Source organism: Lepisosteus platostomus, chromosome 7, assembly GCF_059453375.1.
Source record: "Lepisosteus platostomus isolate fLepPlt1 chromosome 7, fLepPlt1.hap1, whole genome shotgun sequence".
NCBI lineage: Eukaryota > Metazoa > Chordata > Actinopteri > Semionotiformes > Lepisosteidae > Lepisosteus > Lepisosteus platostomus.
Genome location: NC_142617.1, coordinates 2,455,663 through 2,474,235, shown reverse-complemented (window position 1 = coordinate 2,474,235; position 18,573 = coordinate 2,455,663). Strand labels below are relative to the sequence as shown.

Genomic DNA, 18,573 nt, shown 5'->3' with positions numbered 1-18,573 from the left:
CGCAGTGTACGGGCTAGCTCCACCAGACTTTGTAACAGTTTCTTCCTGTAAATGAGCTTTGAAACACATTTCAGAGAACGTTCTCTTGAGCCACAGTACAACGTCCATTGCAATCTATCTCCAGCTCGGACTCAAGCAGAACTTATAGGGCCCAAGGACGGTATCTGAGTTTTGCTAAATTCTGGATATTGTAAAAAATGGAAATTCTCAAGGCTTCCATGGGCAATATTGATAGTTTATTTGCAACACTGGATAAGAGCGTTTTGGGATCAAAACTGCATTGGATATGAAGGTCTAAATCCCACAGCCACCCAGGAACCATAGTGTACAGTATAAATATACTGTATTGAAAAACAAATAAAGAGACTCTTTTACCATATATATGAAATATAATTTAACAATCTCCAGTGAGGTTTTGCTTCTCTGTAGATTAATATAGAAAGCAAAATGTAGCATAACTGTTCTGTGAAATATATTTCTATAGGACCAATTCTAGAGGTGCAGCATTATCCTGGATTAGTACAGAAATCTTCCTTTTTGCCCAATAATCCCCTAATTACCTAAATGTCTTACCATCTTACCATCAGAAGCAACAATGCAATTTCTTAGTTAAAAATATTCCAATAACATTTGAGACCTCCCTATTCACACAGGTGAAAAAAGCAGACTTGGGCATGTACTGTGGTTGTTTGATTTAAGGGAAGATGCTGATACTTTGTGCTCCATTCAGAAGCAGTAACAAACATGTCAAGCCCCAGGGGAGTAGGAGAAACATTTAAATGTGAAGCCACACAGAGTGGGTTAAAGTACAAAAAGAGCCAATGGACGACAGTGAAGGATTTTTTCCAGTCAGAACACTGTGAGTATTATCAGCTTTGAGCAGGGGGGTGCAAATCTTTTATACATTTTCATTTGTATTCAGTGGTGTTTGTAACAGGTCTTTAGAAGGTTTGTGATATACAAATTAAAGATCAAAGTCTACTGCACTTCTACAGTAGGAATAACTGTAAAGTAAAGTGTAGCATAACCATTTTGAAAGCTATTGATGTATTGCTTTGGATTCTTTTGATGAAATATTGCTGTCTTCAGATTTTTTAAATTAATTTAAAAATATTTAAGCAGAGATAATTGAACAGTTATATATTAATCCTAGCACCACTAGTGTTATTTCCACTAGTTTATTCCACTAGATGTCAAATGTTTCCTTTTTGCAGGGACCGAATAGTGGACATCAGAAGCACTGGAGTGAATTTGCAGGGACATGCAGCTGGAAACACATCCTATGTGGATTTTATTTTAATAGGATTTCCCGGAATTTATCAGCACAGGAGATTATTGTCCATCCCTTTCTTTGTAATGTTCCTTTTTGCTATTGCTGGAAACTCCATTATCATTTTCATAATTAAAACTGGATCTGCTCTGCACTCACCTATGTACGTTTTGATAAATACCTTAGCCATCGTAAATCTTATTTTACCTGTGTTCTTCGTGCCGAAAATGTTGATGAACTTTTTGTTTGACTGGAATGAAATCTCCTTATTAGGCTGCCTGGTACAAATGTTTTTCATTCATTGTGTAAACTCTTTTGAATCCACCATTCTCCTGGTGATGGCTTTGGATCGATATGTCGCAATCTGTAACCCGTTACGATACAATGACTACATTAACAAGTCCACTTTCCTTAAACTGTCTGTTGCCGCCCTCATAAGAAGTGGCATTTTAATTTCTCTCATTGTCATCCTAGCTGGGTCTCTCTCCTATTGTCTGTCCAATGTCATTGAGCACTGCTATTGTGAACACATGGCGCTGGTAGGGTTGGCATGTGGGAGCACAGCAAAGAACAGTATAATGGGCTTGATTACCATTGTTTGTATTCCAGGTCTTGATTTTCTGTTCATATGCTTCTCTTACCTAAAAATTTTCTCTGAAGTTTTCAAAACAGGATCAGGTAAATCTTCTCAAAAGGCGATGCACACCTGTATTACACATTTAATAGTCCTTGTTGTATCATATACTTTAGCTCTGTGCTCCTTCATTGCATACAGGTTTGGAAAATCAATTCCTCCTGATGTACACAATCTCATCAGTGTGATGTATATTATTTTTCCATCTTGTTTCAATCCAGTAATCTATGGTGTCAGAACAAAAGAAATTCGAGATCAGATTCTGAGAACAGTGAGGTGGACAAAATCAGATGTAATTTCCACCAATGTAGCATCTATAGTACAATAAAGATAAATATCTAAAGGAAATATCCATACTGTATCTTACATGCTTTGTTTATGAGGAAATAGCAGATTCCTTCATTTTAGAACACCCATTGAAAGTAACATTTCATTTTAATATTAAGATTATTTATTTATTTAGGATGTTCACTCAAAATATTTTCATTTCATTATCTTGATATCAAACAAAACCAGATATGATGAAAAGCTAATCCTAATTCTGTATGTTGTAGCCTGGAGTCCTGTATAAAAGAAAATGGTGCAAACTGTATTTTTTCTCCCAATCAGTGTATTCACCAGCACTAACACAGGTATATGTTCAAGCGCTGCTCTTAGTCATTATCCTTATGATTTCTGGTGTGTGTAATTTTCATGGATAAATCTGATTGACACGTTGTAGCTTGTGTAGAACATTCATGAAGCATCACAAGAAGAAATGAATTTGCAGTGATCTAGAAATTAGCAAATGCAGAAATTACACCACTCTTGGTACAAGCCTTTAATATCTATTATTTAATGCTGAAGATAATTAATTTCATTTTTTACTACAACCTATTTGGTTTCATATAGTACTATGACATTGAAAACATAAATAAGATGATAAGAAAATGTCCTGAGTACAGCAGCAGTCTGATAACTAAATACTTCATTTTTAAACTCAAAATGTCCTTATCAGTGAAGTATTGAAAATCTTTCTTGGGCTCTCCTAGTTCCAAAGGTGACAGCTGATTAGTCTAATTAGCAATACTATTAAAGACAAACCCAATAACATTTAGATATTTTTTAACATTTACAGCTGGGTACCCACAAATTGGGCTTATGTTGAAAATGAAATCCCTGTGCATCAGATAATCTAAAGATCATTGCAATCATTATACTTGTAACCTTATGCATGTACTTTCTGTGTAACTTTAGTAGTTTCTCAAAGCACCAATGACCTCACATCTGCAATAAGATATTTGTGTTTAAAACGCTTCTTTTGTTAACAATACGTCCTTGTAATTCTGACATAATGCATAGACGGCAAGTAGCAACTAATTCATTTTCTGATGAGAGAAAAGCAAGAAGGGAAATTCATCCAGCTGCTGGAAGAGGGGGCTGCATGGGAATGAGAAATGTAACATCTGTTATATGGCTATAAAAAGAGCTCTGCCAGGGGAAACTGACAGGGAAAGAAAGAGAAAAGTGTTTTCTTCTTCTCTTGCTGCAGCATGATGCCTTAACTTCAGCTGCAATAAAGGCCTGATGGTCATTTCACCCCTGTAGCCTGGACTCTCATTCTTTTCCTGGTCTCCTCTTTTCCAGCAGTAAGATACCTCAAGCAACTGCCTTCAATACCTAGAGTCACTCATCCAAGCTGGTTTCTCAAGCACATACAGAGAGAGTCTTAGACTATAATTGTGATTCTATCTCAGACAAGAAAAAAAATCAAGTAATCTTTTCTGTGTAATTGGATCAGAAGAGAAAAAAATGTATTGCTTACTTATTTTTTATCATACCTGTATTTGGGGTGGAGCAGTGGCTCTGTGGCTAAGGATCTGGATCTGTGTCTGTCTGTGGCTGGAAGGTTGCTGGTTCAAATCCCACAGCCAGCAGAGGAATCCTACTATGTTGGGCCCCTGAGCAAGGCCCTTAATTCCAACTGCTCCAGGGGTGCCATAGCATGGCTGACCCTGTGCTCTGACCCCAGGCTCTCTCCCTGTCTGTGTGTCTCATGGAGAGCAAGCTGGGGTATGTGAAAAGACAAATTCCTAATGCAAGAAATTGTAAAGGGTCAATAAAGTGATGTTGTTATATATTATTGTCTGGGTTTAAATATTTGCTGTAAATTTTATGGAATACTGCTGATACTGTATATTCTTATTCATTAAGAAGCAGAAATAAATACAGTGAAAATAAGAGGATCTGGATATTATAAAAATTGTTTTTTCCCCTCATGAGCGATATTGATATTTTTAATCACAACACTAGATATGAGCTTTTTAAGATCAAAATTGCATTGGATATGAACTGTAGGTCAAAATCCCACAGCCATCCTTGAACAATAATTTATACAGTATACAGTACAGTATATATAGTGTATGGAATAACAAACAAAATGACTTTTTGCACCATATATAAGAAATATAATTTAACACTCTCAAATGAGGTTTTGCTTCTCTGTTTATTAATATAGAAAGTATTTCTATCAACATTACGTGACAAATATTTGTTTTATAGAATCACTTCTATAGGTGCAGCATTACCCTTGAATAGTTCATCTTCCTAAATGCCTAAGAATCCTCTAATTACTGAATGTAATTTCTTACCATCAGAAGCAGCAATGCAATTTCTTAGTTAAAAATATTCCATTAACTTTTGAGACCTCCCTATTCACACAGGTGAAAAAAGCAGACTTGGGCATGTACTGTGGTTGTTTGATTTAAGGCATAGGGGAAGATGCTAATAATTTGTGCTCCTTTCAGAAGCAGTAACAAACATGTCAAGCCCAAGGGAAGTAGGAGAAACATTTAAATATGAAACCACACAGAGTGGGTTAAGGTACAAAAAGAGCCAATGGACGACAGTGAAGGACGTATTCCAGTCAGAACACTGTGAGTATTATCAGCTTTGAGCAGGGAGGTGCAAATCTTTTATACATTTTCATTTGTTTTCAGTGGTGTTTTTAACAGGTCTTTAGAAGGTTTGTGATATACAAATTAAAGATCAAAGTCTACTGCACTTCTACAGTAGAAATAACTGTAAAGTAAAGTTTAGCATAACCATTTTGAAAGCTATTGATGTATTGCTTTGGATTCTTTTGATGAAATATTGCCTTCTTCAGATTTTTTAAGTTACTTTTAGAATATTTAAGCAGAGATAATCGAACAGTTACATATTAATGCTAGCACCACTAGTGTTATTTCCACTAGTTTATTCCACTAGATGTCAAGTGTTTCATTTTTGCAGGGACCGAATGGTGGACATCAGAAGCACTGGAGTGAACTTGCAGGGACATGCAGCTGGAAACACATCCTATGTGGATTTTATTTTAATAGGATTTCCCGGAATTTATCAGCACAGGAGATTATTGTCCATCCCTTTCTTTGTAATGTTCCTTTTTGCTATTGCTGGAAACTCCACTATCATTTTTGTAATTAAAACTGGATCTGCTCTGCACTCACCTATGTACGTTTTGATAAATACCTTAGCCATCGTAAATCTTATTTTACCTGTGTTCTTCGTGCCGAAAATGTTGTTGAACTTTCTGTTTGACTGGAATGAAATCTCCTTATTAGGCTGCCTGATTCAAATGTTTTTCATTCATTTTGTAAACTCTTTTGAATCCACCATTCTCCTGGTGATGGCTTTGGATCGATATGCTGCAATCTGTAAGCCATTACGATATAATGATTACATTAACACGTCCACTTTCCTTAAACTGTCTGCTGCTGCAATCATAAGAAGTGGCATTTTTGTTTCTATTGTTGTCATCCTAGCTGGGTCTCTCTCCTATTGTCTGTCCAATGTGATTGAGCACTGCTATTGTGAACACATGGCGCTGGTAGGGTTGGCATGTGGGAGCACAACAAAGAACAGCATAATGGGCTTGATTGGCATTGTTTGCATTGCAGGTCTTGATTTTCTGTTCATATGCTTCTCTTACCTAAAAATTTTCTCTGAAGTTTTCAAAACAGGATCAGGTAAATCTTGTCAAAAGGCGATGCACACCTGTATTACCCATTTAATAGTCCTTGTTGCATCATATACTTTAGCTCTGTGCTCTTTCATTGCATACAGGTTTGGGAAATCAATTCCTCCTGATGTACACAATCTCATCAGTGTGATGTATATTATTTTTCCATCTTGTTTCAATCCGGTAATCTATGGTGTCAGAACAAAAGAAATTCGAGATCAGATTCTGAGAACAGTGAGGTGGACAAAATCAGATGTAATTTCCTCTAAAGTAGCATCTATAACACAATAAACATAATGTAATCCAAATGTTCCTACTGTGTCTTGCAAGCTTTGTTCATGAGGAATTAGACAATTCTGTTACTTTAGAACCCATTGAGAGAAACATTTAATATTTAATTAAAAGATTATTGATTGTCTCAAGGATTTTCAATCTTAATGTTGTGATTTCATTATCCTGATAGAAAGCAAAACCAGATATGACAAAAAATCGAACATTATATCTATATTCTCTAACCCGGAATCCTCTTTAAAGAGTACTGTGAAAACTGTAATTTTTCTCCCAATATATACAGTATATTCATCAGTAATAATGCGTTAATATAATACTTTTTGAAAGCAACAACTCGTGACATTGAAGCTCTACAAATAGTAATTATACATGTACATTGTAATTTTTTGATTTGTGTACTTTTCGTGGATTGATTTGATTGACACATTGTAGCTTGTGTAGAATATTCCTGAAGTGACACACAAAGAAATTAATGTGCCGTCAATCTAAAAATTAGTAAATGCAGAAAATGACAGAAAATATTAATTTGGATTGAATTAAGCCTGTTGCAGAATATCTGCTTTTTAACATGTAACACCAATATTTTCCTTTAACTGTGACCAACGAAGTCTAATGATTCAACTCAGGAAGTCTTGAGTTGTTTTTCGTATTGACTCGGTTAGATCCGGAGGCAACAGCTGTGTAGTTCAATTAGCAATATTATAAATGACAAACCCAATACATTTTATATATATTTTTAACACTTATACCTTGGAATCCACCGAATGGCAGAATTTACAGTAGATATCCTAATCAAGAATTATCCTAAGAATCATGATAAAAGATTGGGATTGGGGGAAGTAAAACATAAAATTACATACTTCACTCCATTAATTTCAGCACCCAAGTATTTGAGATAATAACCCAGATTCTCTTTTTTGCTCTGGTTTCTCAACCACATGTAGAAGGAGACTTACAATTCCATAGCGTTTCTAGACAAAACAAGCAAAAAGAATCAGCTTTTACTGCAGCTTTTATTATACGGTATCAGTACTGTCAGGTTTGCTTATTTGTTGTATTAGTTATGCAATACTGTTGATATATTCTTATTAATTAAGAAGCAGAAATACAGTGCAACTCAGGGGATTATGAAAGGCATTTAAGGTTGTGTCCTGACAGTACAAGTTAAAGCACGCACATTTAAGAGCAAGGGGCTTTACATATATTCTGTGAGTATTAAGGCTTTAAGACAAAGAATAACGTTTTTACAATGGGATCTTTTTATTTAGGGAAAAGCATACAAAACAAAAGTCTTAAAGAGCTGTTCAAATAATCTGTATTGGAATACCTAATGCAAATATATTCTAGCACTAATTTTCTAATGTCTTATTGTCTTACAATTTTAAAACTCCAAATCAATATAGAACTTAAGTGCTTTTTTAATGCTTAAAATTGCATAAAATATTTTTTTTTCGTAATATCTTCCATTGCACAGATGGATTGTGATGAAAGCTAGTAGCACTGGATTGAGCATGCAGGGACCCTTGGAAGGAAACACATCTCACACAGACTTCATTTTCAAAGGATTCCCGGGATTTTTCCAACATCGGCGCTTCCTGTCCATCCCCTTCTTAATAATGTTTGTTGTGGCTACAGTTGGAAACTCTGTGTTAATTTCTGTACTTAAAAGAGGATCAGGGCTACAGTCGCCCATGTACATTTTAATTGGTGCCTTAGCAGTGGTGGACCTGACTCTGCCAGTGCTATTTGTGCCCAAAATGCTGTTGAACTTTCTGTTTGACTGGAACAGCATTTCGTTGCCGGGTTGCCTGGTACAGATGTTCTTCATTCACATGCTCGCCTCACTGGAGTCTGCCATCCTTCTGGTAATGGCTATAGATCGATATGTTGCCATATGCAACCCATTACGGTACAACGACTACATCAACATGTCAACTTTCCTGAAAGTGTCCATCGCTGTTGTCATTAGAAATGGCCTTTTTATTTCTCTCATTGTCATCCAGGCTGGCTCACTCTCCTTTTGCCTGTCCAATGTTATTGAGCACTGCTATTGTGAACACATGGTGCTGGTAAATTTGGCCTGTGGAAACACAACACAGAACAGTATAATAGGCCTGCTTGCTATTATTTGCATTTTAGGTTCAGACCTCATGTTCATCTGTTATTCCTATTGCACAATTTTCTGTGCTGTTTTGAAGGCAGCATCAGGCAAATCTCGGCAAAAAGCAGTTCACACATGTGGTACTCATTTAATTGTCATTCTTTTGTCATACAGTTTAGCGATAGGGTCTTTCCTTGTGTACCGGTTCAGAGATGTGGTTTCTCCTGATGTTCACAATTTGATGAGTGTGATGTACGTTGTCTTTCCCTTTTGTTTCAATCCAGTTATCTATGGTGTGAGAACAAAGGAGATAAGAGAAGAGATTCTGAAAACAGTGAAAAGGAAGAAATCTAATTTTATTTCATTTGCAGTAGTAAGCATAAATTGATGAAAACATTATAAAAGTAATTTAATGATGTTAATTATTATGAATGAATAAAGTTGTGGTATGTTGTGCAGCTGTAAACCTGAATAAAAATTACATTTTTATTATTGTTTGACAAAGCACTGTGAAAGGGAAGTTTAGCACAGGTTTGCCAATGCAATAACTGCATAATTTGCTTTCTTCCATACAGATTGCTTAAACACACCATATGGGTTAGTAATACTTTGAAAGTCTGCAGGAATAAAGAACAACAAACACAACTGGGTCTCTTTATTTTGTCTCACATCAGACACCTCTGCAGCTTGTGGAGTGTCCTGCAGTGCCATTTTTACTATTGAAGAAGCAAGTCAAGGCAATTATCAGTTTGGCAACTTAATTTAATTTCAAAATTTTAAAAATAATCTCAACAAAACAGCCATTTTATAACCGACATTAACAAAATTAATGTTAGCGGCATTAATAAACATGAAGGACTTAATTAGTAATCACTCTTGAAACCAATGTTGAAATCTCCAGAAAAATCTATGACCTATAAAAAAAAACTATATGGTCAATTATCATAGACATTGTAATATTCTCTCTAGAATTAGTTTCTTTTTAGTATCTTTACCTGATAAAGTTTTTCTAGGATCCTGGACAGTGCTGTCTGTATACTGTATATACCTACCTCCACTAAAAATGTGTGATGTAATGAGCAATGTCTTTGTCCTTTTGATTATTCATTATATAATAGCCATTATAATAGTAGCTATAATACAAGCTATAATAGAAGCTAAAAGAAAAACAACATTAAAAGTTTCTCATATTATATTATTATATTATATGTACAAAAATCGAAAGTATTCTTCCTTTGAAACCATGTCATTGTTTTGCCATTGTATAGATACAATGGTTTTTGTACGATATTGTTTCTTGTATATTGGAGCCTTCTTTATTTTGCATCATATTTCATTATATTCAGAGTTTTGTTCCATAATACTTCCATGTTTCAGATTACATCAAAGAAAGGAATAATTAATGTTTTGCGAGGAATGATTGCATGTAAATCAAAACACAATTGGAATATTTTATCTATTTCGAAAGACCTGTAAAAGTCAAACCTTTGTAAAAAAAATTAATTAAATTTTAAAAATAATATACATAAGCAATATACTGTAAAACAGTGTCAATGAATGTTGCATAGCCAGTGTTAAGTGGACAGATCTCCTGTATAATATTATTATTCCAGTAGTTGTTTTTTTTATTTTTACCAGTATGATTGTACTACAGTCACGTCATGTACTTTTGATGCACGGATTTTGTTGTGAATTTTGAATAGTTTGCCACTTTCAGAACGTTAGGTTGATATTTAGCAAGAAGCTTTTTTTTGAAAATAATAGGATTCCATACATTTCAATAATAAACATACTTTTGTTTCTTTTGAATAAATGGAGATAACAAGAGAAGGTTGTCGTCTCAGAGTGATATGCTGAAGATTCCTACAGAACATCAGATACATTCTTGTTAGTTAATATACTATAGCTTAATATACAATAGCTTTTTAATAATAGCTTATAACAACTTAACATCTTACATAAGTAAACATATGTCAGACAAGCATGGGCAACTGAAATCTCAACATGAAGTAGGCATGTGTTGACAGATTGGAGCTCTAACAAGAAAAACCTGATGTCTCTGATACTGACAGATCCAACTTTGAGTTATCTGGACACTGTCCTGTTACTAATTAGTGAGAGTGAGTTTGCTGACTCACTAATGTGAGAAAATCTTCCTGCACACATCATTAATTATCTCAACAGAACGTGGTCCCTCGGGTGTTATGGTTTAGAGGACAAAGGATAGCCTAGACAACATAATTAGCTGATGAAGCTTTTGTGCCACACACACAAAAGCAGATGTACTGTACACATTGCCTTCAAAATGCACTAACAAAGACACATGTAATGTAGAATTCTGTTAATTTAAGGTGACTAGCTATGGGCTCATATACATCTCATATACTTTCTGATTCAGAAAATGTATCTATATTTATTTAAATTTATCTATAGCCAGCTCAGAAAAACCTACAAATTATGTTGTATGGGTTCTTCAAAATATAAGAAATTACACTGATTTGCCAAAGTCATGCCCTGAGTACCTAAATCATAGTCACTGTCAGTGTGTAGAAAATTTCAATCCTGTGTGCCAGGTATACCAATACCACATTATGCCCAAAACCAAAAGTGCATATAAATCTCATGGAGAGGTTCCTCCACAATTGAGATTCTTACACAATTTCCCTCCAGAAGACAGAATGTTTGTACTGTAGGTTTGCTTTACAAGGTTTGTTCTGTTCCTGAAGTACAAGGGGTCCAAGCTTGAATTTATCTACAGATAATTAATTTCACTCTCTGTATCAAAGTCCCAGATCAGAGACTGATTTTCTTTTAGTTCTGGTCATTATTATAAAAAAACAAAAATTATCTGACACAACATGTTCATTAATTAATACTATATATATGCATATAGAAAGAAACTGTCTTTATTAACCATGAATATGAAATAGAAATCAATATATAAGAGCACTTCATCTTCTTTGATGTTTTGATTCCCTGTAGATTAATACAGAAAGTATTCCTGTCAATATTTTGTAGAACACATTTCTACATGAGCAACAACAGAAATCTACTACTGAGATCAATTTTCCTCCTGCATGTCTAGTCCGTGCCTTCATTTGCTAATTAGATACATACTGTACCATGAACGTTTGAGAATGAAACAAGCAGAAACGTGAAATATTGAAAAGCCATTAAAGCAAAGCATGTGATTTAATAATATTTATAATTGCTTACACTTATACAGTATAGCGCTTTTCTGGACACTCCACAGGTAATGGGGATCCCCTCCACCACCACCAATGTGCAGCATCCACCTGGATGATGCAACGGCAGCCATAGTGCGCCAGAACATCACCACACATCAGCTATCAGTGGGGAGGAAAGCAGAGTGATGAAGCCAGTTCATAGATGGGGATTATTAGGATTGGTAAGGGCCAAAGGGAAATTTTGCCAGGATGCCAGGGTTACACCCCTACTCTTTTCAAGAACCCTGGGATTTTTGATGACCACAGAGAGTAGTCTCAGTTTTACATCTCATCCGAAGGACAGCGCCTGTTTACATTACATCATCCCCATCATTAGGACCCACATGGACCACAGGGTGAGCGCCCCCTGCTGGCCCCACTAACACCTCTTCCAGCAGCAACCTTAGTTTTTCCCAGGTGGTCTCCCATCCAGGTAGTGGCCAGGCTCATACCTGCTTAGCTTCAGTGGGTTGTCAGTTATGAGTTGCAGGGCGATATGGCTGCTGGATTTATTGTTTTGATGCAAAACGTATGGGGATAGACTGATGATTTGTCATTCTCAGGAGCAAAATCAAACAACAAACCCAAGGGAAAAAGGAAAAGTAATAAAAGTGTGATGCAGTACAGTGTAGGTTAGAGTAAAGCCAATGGAAGACAGTGAAGGAAGCTTTCCAGTCAGAACACTGTGAGTATTATCAGCAGTGACAAATATAAAGTGTATCTTTGATTTACTTTTATCTCTAACTAGCAGTGTTACAACAGAATGTTTTTGCTGTTCAAATGAAGAATCAAAGTCGTTTCTCTGCTACAGTGGGAATAATTGTAATAGAAAATGTAACATAGACAATTTCCAAGGCTATCAATGTATTGGTTTGGATATTTGAGGTTTTTTTACTACAGATGTGATGTTTGCAGGTGTTTTAAGTTAATTTTAGAATAGTAAAACAGAACTAATGAAACAGTTACATACAGTAATCACACTATTACGGAAACCTCTATTTATTTAACTAGATTGCTAACAGTTTCTATTTTGCAGGGACCGAATGGTGGACAACAGGAGCACTGGAGTGAACTTGCAGGGACATGTAACTGGAAACATATCCCATACAAATTTCATTTTAATAGGATTTCCAGGATTTTATGAGCACAGGAGATTTCTGTCTATCCCTTTCTTTTTCATGTTTTTTGTAGCTGTTGTTGGAAACTCCACCATCATTTTTGTCATTAAAACTGGATCCACCTTACACGCACCTATGTATGTTTTGATAAGTTGCTTAGCAACAGTGAATCTTATTTTACCTTTGCTATTTGTTCCAAAAGTGCTGTTTAGTTTCTTGTTTGACTTGAATGAAATCTCCTTATTAGGTTGCCTATTACAAATGTTTTTCATTCATTTTATAAATTCATTTGGATCGACTGTTCTAATGGTTATGGCGTTGGATCGATATGTCGCCATATGTAACCCCTTACGATACAATGACTACATTAACAAGTCCACTTTCTTTAAACTGTCTGTTGCCGCCCTCTTTAGAAATGGCATTTTAGTTTCTCTCATTGTCATCCTAGCTGGGTCTCTCTCCTTTTGTCTGTCCAATGTGATTGAGCACTGCTATTGCGAACACATGGTTCTAGTTGGGTTGGCTTGTGGAAACACAGCAAAGAACAGTATAATAGGCTTGCTTGCTATTGTTTGTATTCCAGGTCTTGATTTTCTGTTCATATGCTTCTCTTACCTTAACATTTTCTTTGTAGTCTTCAAGGCTGCATCAGGTAAATCATTCCAAAAGGGGATGCACACCTGTGGTACTCATGTAATAGTCATCTTTGTGTCTTATATCTTAGCATTGTGCTCTTTTCTTGCGTATAGGTTTGGGAAATCACTTCCTGCTGATATTCACAATCTGATCAGTGTGATGTACGTTATCTTTCCCTGTTGCTTCAATCCAGTTATCTATGGCGCCAGAACAAAGGAGATAAGAGATCAGATTCTGAAAACACTGGGGTTGAGAAAATCAAATGTTATTTCTACTAAAGTAGAAAGTATAACACAGTAAATATATATGATATAGAAAAGGAAAATATTTGTGTATAATCTAGTTTTGAAAGTCAAGTCTTCAAATCTTTGCTTGTGTTGAAATAGTCAGTTCTGTTGCTTTAGAGCCTTCTTTGAGAACAGCTTTATACAAAATTGTGTTGAAAGATTATTGATTCTCCCAAGGATGTTTTCATTTAATTATTTTGGTTCTAGGCAAACCAAAATATGCCAGAATTGAAAAGTTCATCTTAAAACCTATTTTCTAAAGCCTGTATTCAGTATATAAGACTATTGTGCAAAGTGTAATTTTTCTCCTAATCAGTGTACTGTATATACCACTTCTATTACAGGTTAATAAAGAATCTCTTAACAGGAACAGTTTGTGAGTTTCCATACCTAACTATTGTAGTTATTATATGTGTTTTTTTCATGTATTAATTTTTTGTTCTTAATGTGTTTGACACACCGTTGGTTGTGCAGAATATACCTGTAGTACACTAACAGTAAAAGCCTGTTGCTGAATATCTGCTGTTTAATGATGAAGATAAATACATCTTCTTTATCTATGACCAATGTCGTGTTATAGTACCATGATATTCAGAACATAAATGAGCTGAAAAAAAAATACCTTACAGGCAGCAGGGCGTAAGGCTTTGTAGTGAAGCCCAGGATGTCCTTTGAAGTTTTGGAAAGCTCATTTTGTTCGTTATAAAACAGGCAGTTGAAGAGTTGAATTAGCAATGTTATTATGGTCATGCCTATAAAACTTAAAGATTTTTAACAATTACTGTATATCTAGGTTCACCCAATTTTGACTTCTGCAGAAGATTTAAAACCTGACCAGCATAATGAGGACAGACATCTCACACAGCTTACATTATAGTTTTTATTTAATCAGTGCCTTAGCTGTGTTGGTCTTCCAGTGGTATTTGTGCCTAACTTCTGTTTGACACATCCAACATTTTGTCGAGGGGTTGCCTAATGTTCTTGCCTGATGTACAGATGTTCTTCATCATTCACATGCTTGAGTGTGCCATCCTTCTGGTGATAGCTACTGTATAAATTGATATGTTGCCATATGCAACCTGTTACAATACAACGGCTAGATTAACATGTCAACTTTTCTGAAAGTGTCTATAGCTGCTGCCATAGGAAACAGCAGCATTTTTTCTTTTTTTAATTGTCATCCAGGCTGGCTCTCTTTTAGCCTGTCCAGTATTATTGACTACTGTTATTATGAGCACACGGCCTGTGAAACCACAGCAAAGAGCAGCATAATGGACTTGCTTGTTGTTGGCTGAGGTATGGGTGGAGCGGTGGCTCTGTGGCTCAGGATCTGCGCGATCTGGAAGGTTGCTGGCCTAAATCCCGCGGCCGCCAGAGGAATCCTACTCCGTTGGGCCCTAACTTAACCCTAACTGCTCCAGGGACGCCGTACAATGGCAGACCCTGCGCTCTGACCCCAAGCTACTTTCTCCCTGTCTGTGTGTCTGTGTCTCCATGGAGAAAAGCTGGGGTATGTGAAAAGATGAATTCCTAATGCAAGAAATTGTATAGGGCTAATAAAGAAACATTAACATTATGGCATGTATGGTATAGGTTAGATATGGACCCCATGTCCATCTTTTATTAGTATTTTGTCATTTGTGCAGTCTTAAAGACAGCATCAAGCAAAAAAAGACACTTCTGCAGCTCTCTCAGTGTCGGTGAGCTTGTAGTGCGTCTGCTGTCTCTGTTCTGTCTGTGTGAAGGAGCCCATCAATTATCAATCTGGCAGGTCTGAAAAACTGTAAATAAAAAATCATACATTTCTCAATATCTTTGGCATTTAATGTAGTGTTTAAAAATGTAGTGGCATAAACATGATGAATTTAACTACTAAACATAAGAAATCTTGAAATATAATAATAAATCCATATTTACGTGACTAGCACTCTCTACAGATGTGATGGCTGAACTGTGCAATTTGTAGTCCATGAGCAGTGATATACTTTTTAATACTTAGTGTGGAATACATTTCTTCTCTGCAATTTTTCCCTTTTAAAGTTTTCCTAGGTACCTGAACAGTGTTGTCTGTATATACACATTACCTGCACTAACACTTTGTGCTGTAAAAAGCAATTTCACCGTACTTTATACATTATTTAAAGACAAAAGAGGAGCAAGAGTTTACACTCCTTGTAAAATAATCAATGTGGTAATAATATCACCTGAATAATATCTGATTTTGTTCTTAATACGATAATTGTATTTTATTTATGAATAGTGTAATTATATTTTATATTTTAATTATATGAATATTAAATACAATTTTTGCTATTTTAATTCCATTACAAGTTTAGTACATTACAAACAGTAACAATTGCATTCTTATCTTGTTTAAGCATTGTGCTGTAACTGGTCAGTAAGCAAAAATAATAAAAAAAAAACAGAGGAGGCCCTTTGGTCCATATAAATCAGTTGGTTTGATAGGTGCCCCAAACACTACTGAAACAAAACTGAAATATAAAGCATTTCTTATGTTTCGGAAAGATATATTTTTTAAGGGAATCCTAAAGACTTGCAGGTATTTCAATAGAGCATTAGGGTAAAAAGTTGCAAATAAAAAATAGGGTACTGTATATCTAGTATCCTAATGTTTATGGCCAATGCTGTTAATATACTATATTTATGTAAAATAAACATGGGCATCTGAAAATAGAAATATAGGACTGTGTTGACAGACTGGAGTTTTAACAAAACAAACTCAGACAGATCCACCTTTACGTGGGCAATGAAAACTGTCCTGCTACTAATTAGTGAGCCAGCTTGCTTTCTGAGAAAATAAAAGAGTCCTGCACACATCATTAATTATTTCAGCAGAATGTGGTCCCTCAGGTAGTCTGGTTTTAGAGGACAAAGGATAGCCTAGACAATGTAATTAGCAGATTAAGCCATTCTGCCACTCCCTACACAAACAAATGCAGATGCACATACAGTACAGGTATAGCCTTCAAAATGTAGTAACAAAGACACAATTGAAACTTTATGAATTGGGGCTGTGATCCAAATCCAAGTTCTAGCTATAAAGTTAGTCATTTAATCAGAAAATGGTTGTAATTGGTAAATTCATTAAATAGTGCTTTCCTTGAAGTAAAAAAGAAAGGTGATTTGTTTGTGTTAATGATTACCTACTGTACTGTATAACCCCCTTACACATTCTACAGTTTATTTTGTACAAAGCATTAGAAATGACAATGATTTGACAAAGTACAGTATGCAAGCTTACCCATGTGACTGGCTGAAATGTACTGTAAATGTCTTTAATAAAATGTCAAAATGTATAGTACATATTTTCCAGCTGAAAAACAGACAGCAACAATAGCTCTCCTTTCATCTACAGAACATTTGCTGGGTGGTGGATATCTTAATATACTGCACATACAGAGCCACAGGAACCATATATCAGTTTGCTTAATGTAGCCTTTGAAACCAGATGGCTGTTATTTCCTTGCCTTAGCATCCTGAACCAAGATCAAAACAATGCAGGAGGTAATGGATTTTCCTAAAGTGTACATACAGGGATGAAATGATTAGAGTAAATGGAGGAACATAATTCTTTAAATTTAGAGAGCTCTGGGAAATTCTGGAATCTTAATGGACCACATGTTTTTTTTTTTTCCATTTGCAACCTTACTTACAGTATGTTCTTAAAATTGGCCCAGGATGCATTTTGATTTTGCCTTCTAAATTATTTCTCCTTTTTATTCTTCCTTTATTCTCTGTGTGTACAGTCATATTTCTTCCTGCCTCACACATACTGTAGCACTTACTACATACTGTAATATCCACAGTGTGTGAAAGCATTAAAATTACATTACCAGTATATGAATTTCAAGACAGTTTGGCATGTAACACACAACATGAGTACATAAAAATCACATGTTGAATTTTCCTTTAATCAGAATTCTCACCCTTTTCTCTTTAAGCTATGGGAGTGAAATAGTGCCAGATGCACTTTTTTTAACCAATTACAGGCAGATTGTACACTGCTCTGTCAGAGGAGGTCAGAAACCCTTTCAAGAATGTAAGTCAGCAGTTCAGTTTTTGCCAAGTTCCAGTCATTTTGTTTTCTAAAAAAAGAACATCTCAGGGTTCCCATCAGCAATGTTGATATTGTCAATCACTGGGATTTGAGCAGATGGGAATCAAAATTGCATACTGTAGTGATGAGATGGTTTAATTTATACAATATACAGTATTATATGATTTACTAATACAGCAAAAGAACATGCATAGTAAACCAACAAGAGTAATATTATATACAAGAATCAATCTGCCTTGATGCAAATTTCTTATCAGTCTTTCAGGGACAAAAACACAACTTACCTTCAGGGTTAAACATACATTAATTATAAAATGTGTTATGGTCTGCCAAGTATATTAAATCAGCCTCACACACACGTCATCCAGAGCTTCTTATTCTTAAAGACAAATAAAACCTCAATCAAGAATATCAATCTTTTATTCATCTGAACGTGGTGGCGAAGAAATTCAATCAGCAGTTTTAAAAATTCCTGTGCAGAGATGGAGGCGGGCTGGTTTTGTAACAGGTGTCCAATCTCCTGCAGCTGGCTCAGTGCTCAGGGATGTCCCAAGGAGCAGAGAGAGAAAGAGCATTGCTTAGACTCATTGCCAAAGACAGCTTCTTGGGAACAAATCCCTGTTTACTGTGGTGCTAGCTGGGCTGGGCTTTCTAACAGCTTGTGCACAGAGTTTGGCTCAGGAGCAGTTAAGTTATGCAGACACAGAGAATAGATGTAGCTCTATTACGGAATGTGCTTTGATGTACAGGCTGCTGAAAAAAGATCCAATTGTGTCGAATCAAGTTGATCATTTACAAGTGACTAGCTCAACATAAGATTTCATTTGTGTAGAGAAAATCCTGGGCATAATTATGGTTACATACCGACTCACTCTCTCTCTCTCTCTCTCTCTCTCTCTCTCTCTTGGCTTCGTGTCTTGAAATAAAGTTCCTT

The 18,573-nt window shown here is 35.6% G+C and overlaps 4 protein-coding genes across 4 annotated transcripts; all 4 read left to right on the top strand.

The window, feature by feature from the left end:
- The first annotated feature begins 1,197 nt into the window (after positions 1-1,197).
- On the top strand, positions 1,198-2,232 carry LOC148657872 (olfactory receptor 52K1-like). Its single transcript, XM_088638305.1, has one exon. The coding sequence runs from the start codon at positions 1,198-1,200 to the stop codon at positions 2,230-2,232; it is 1,035 nt and encodes a 344-aa protein (XP_088494431.1).
- Positions 2,233-5,180: 2,948 nt separating this feature from the next.
- Positions 5,181-6,213, top strand: LOC148657871 (olfactory receptor 52K1-like). The gene has a single exon (XM_088641897.1). The coding sequence runs from the start codon at positions 5,182-5,184 to the stop codon at positions 6,190-6,192; it is 1,011 nt and encodes a 336-aa protein (XP_088498023.1). The 5' UTR covers position 5,181; the 3' UTR covers positions 6,193-6,213.
- Positions 6,214-7,703: 1,490 nt separating this feature from the next.
- Positions 7,704-8,681, top strand: LOC148657870 (olfactory receptor 52K1-like). Its single transcript, XM_088638304.1, has one exon. It carries the CDS (start codon positions 7,704-7,706, stop codon positions 8,679-8,681), a length of 978 nt encoding a protein of 325 aa, XP_088494430.1.
- A 3,881-nt stretch (positions 8,682-12,562) lies between these two features.
- On the top strand, positions 12,563-13,574 carry LOC148657869 (olfactory receptor 52Z1-like). The gene has a single exon (XM_088641896.1). The coding sequence runs from the start codon at positions 12,564-12,566 to the stop codon at positions 13,572-13,574; it is 1,011 nt and encodes a 336-aa protein (XP_088498022.1). The 5' UTR covers position 12,563.
- The last annotated feature ends 4,999 nt before the right edge of the window (positions 13,575-18,573 follow it).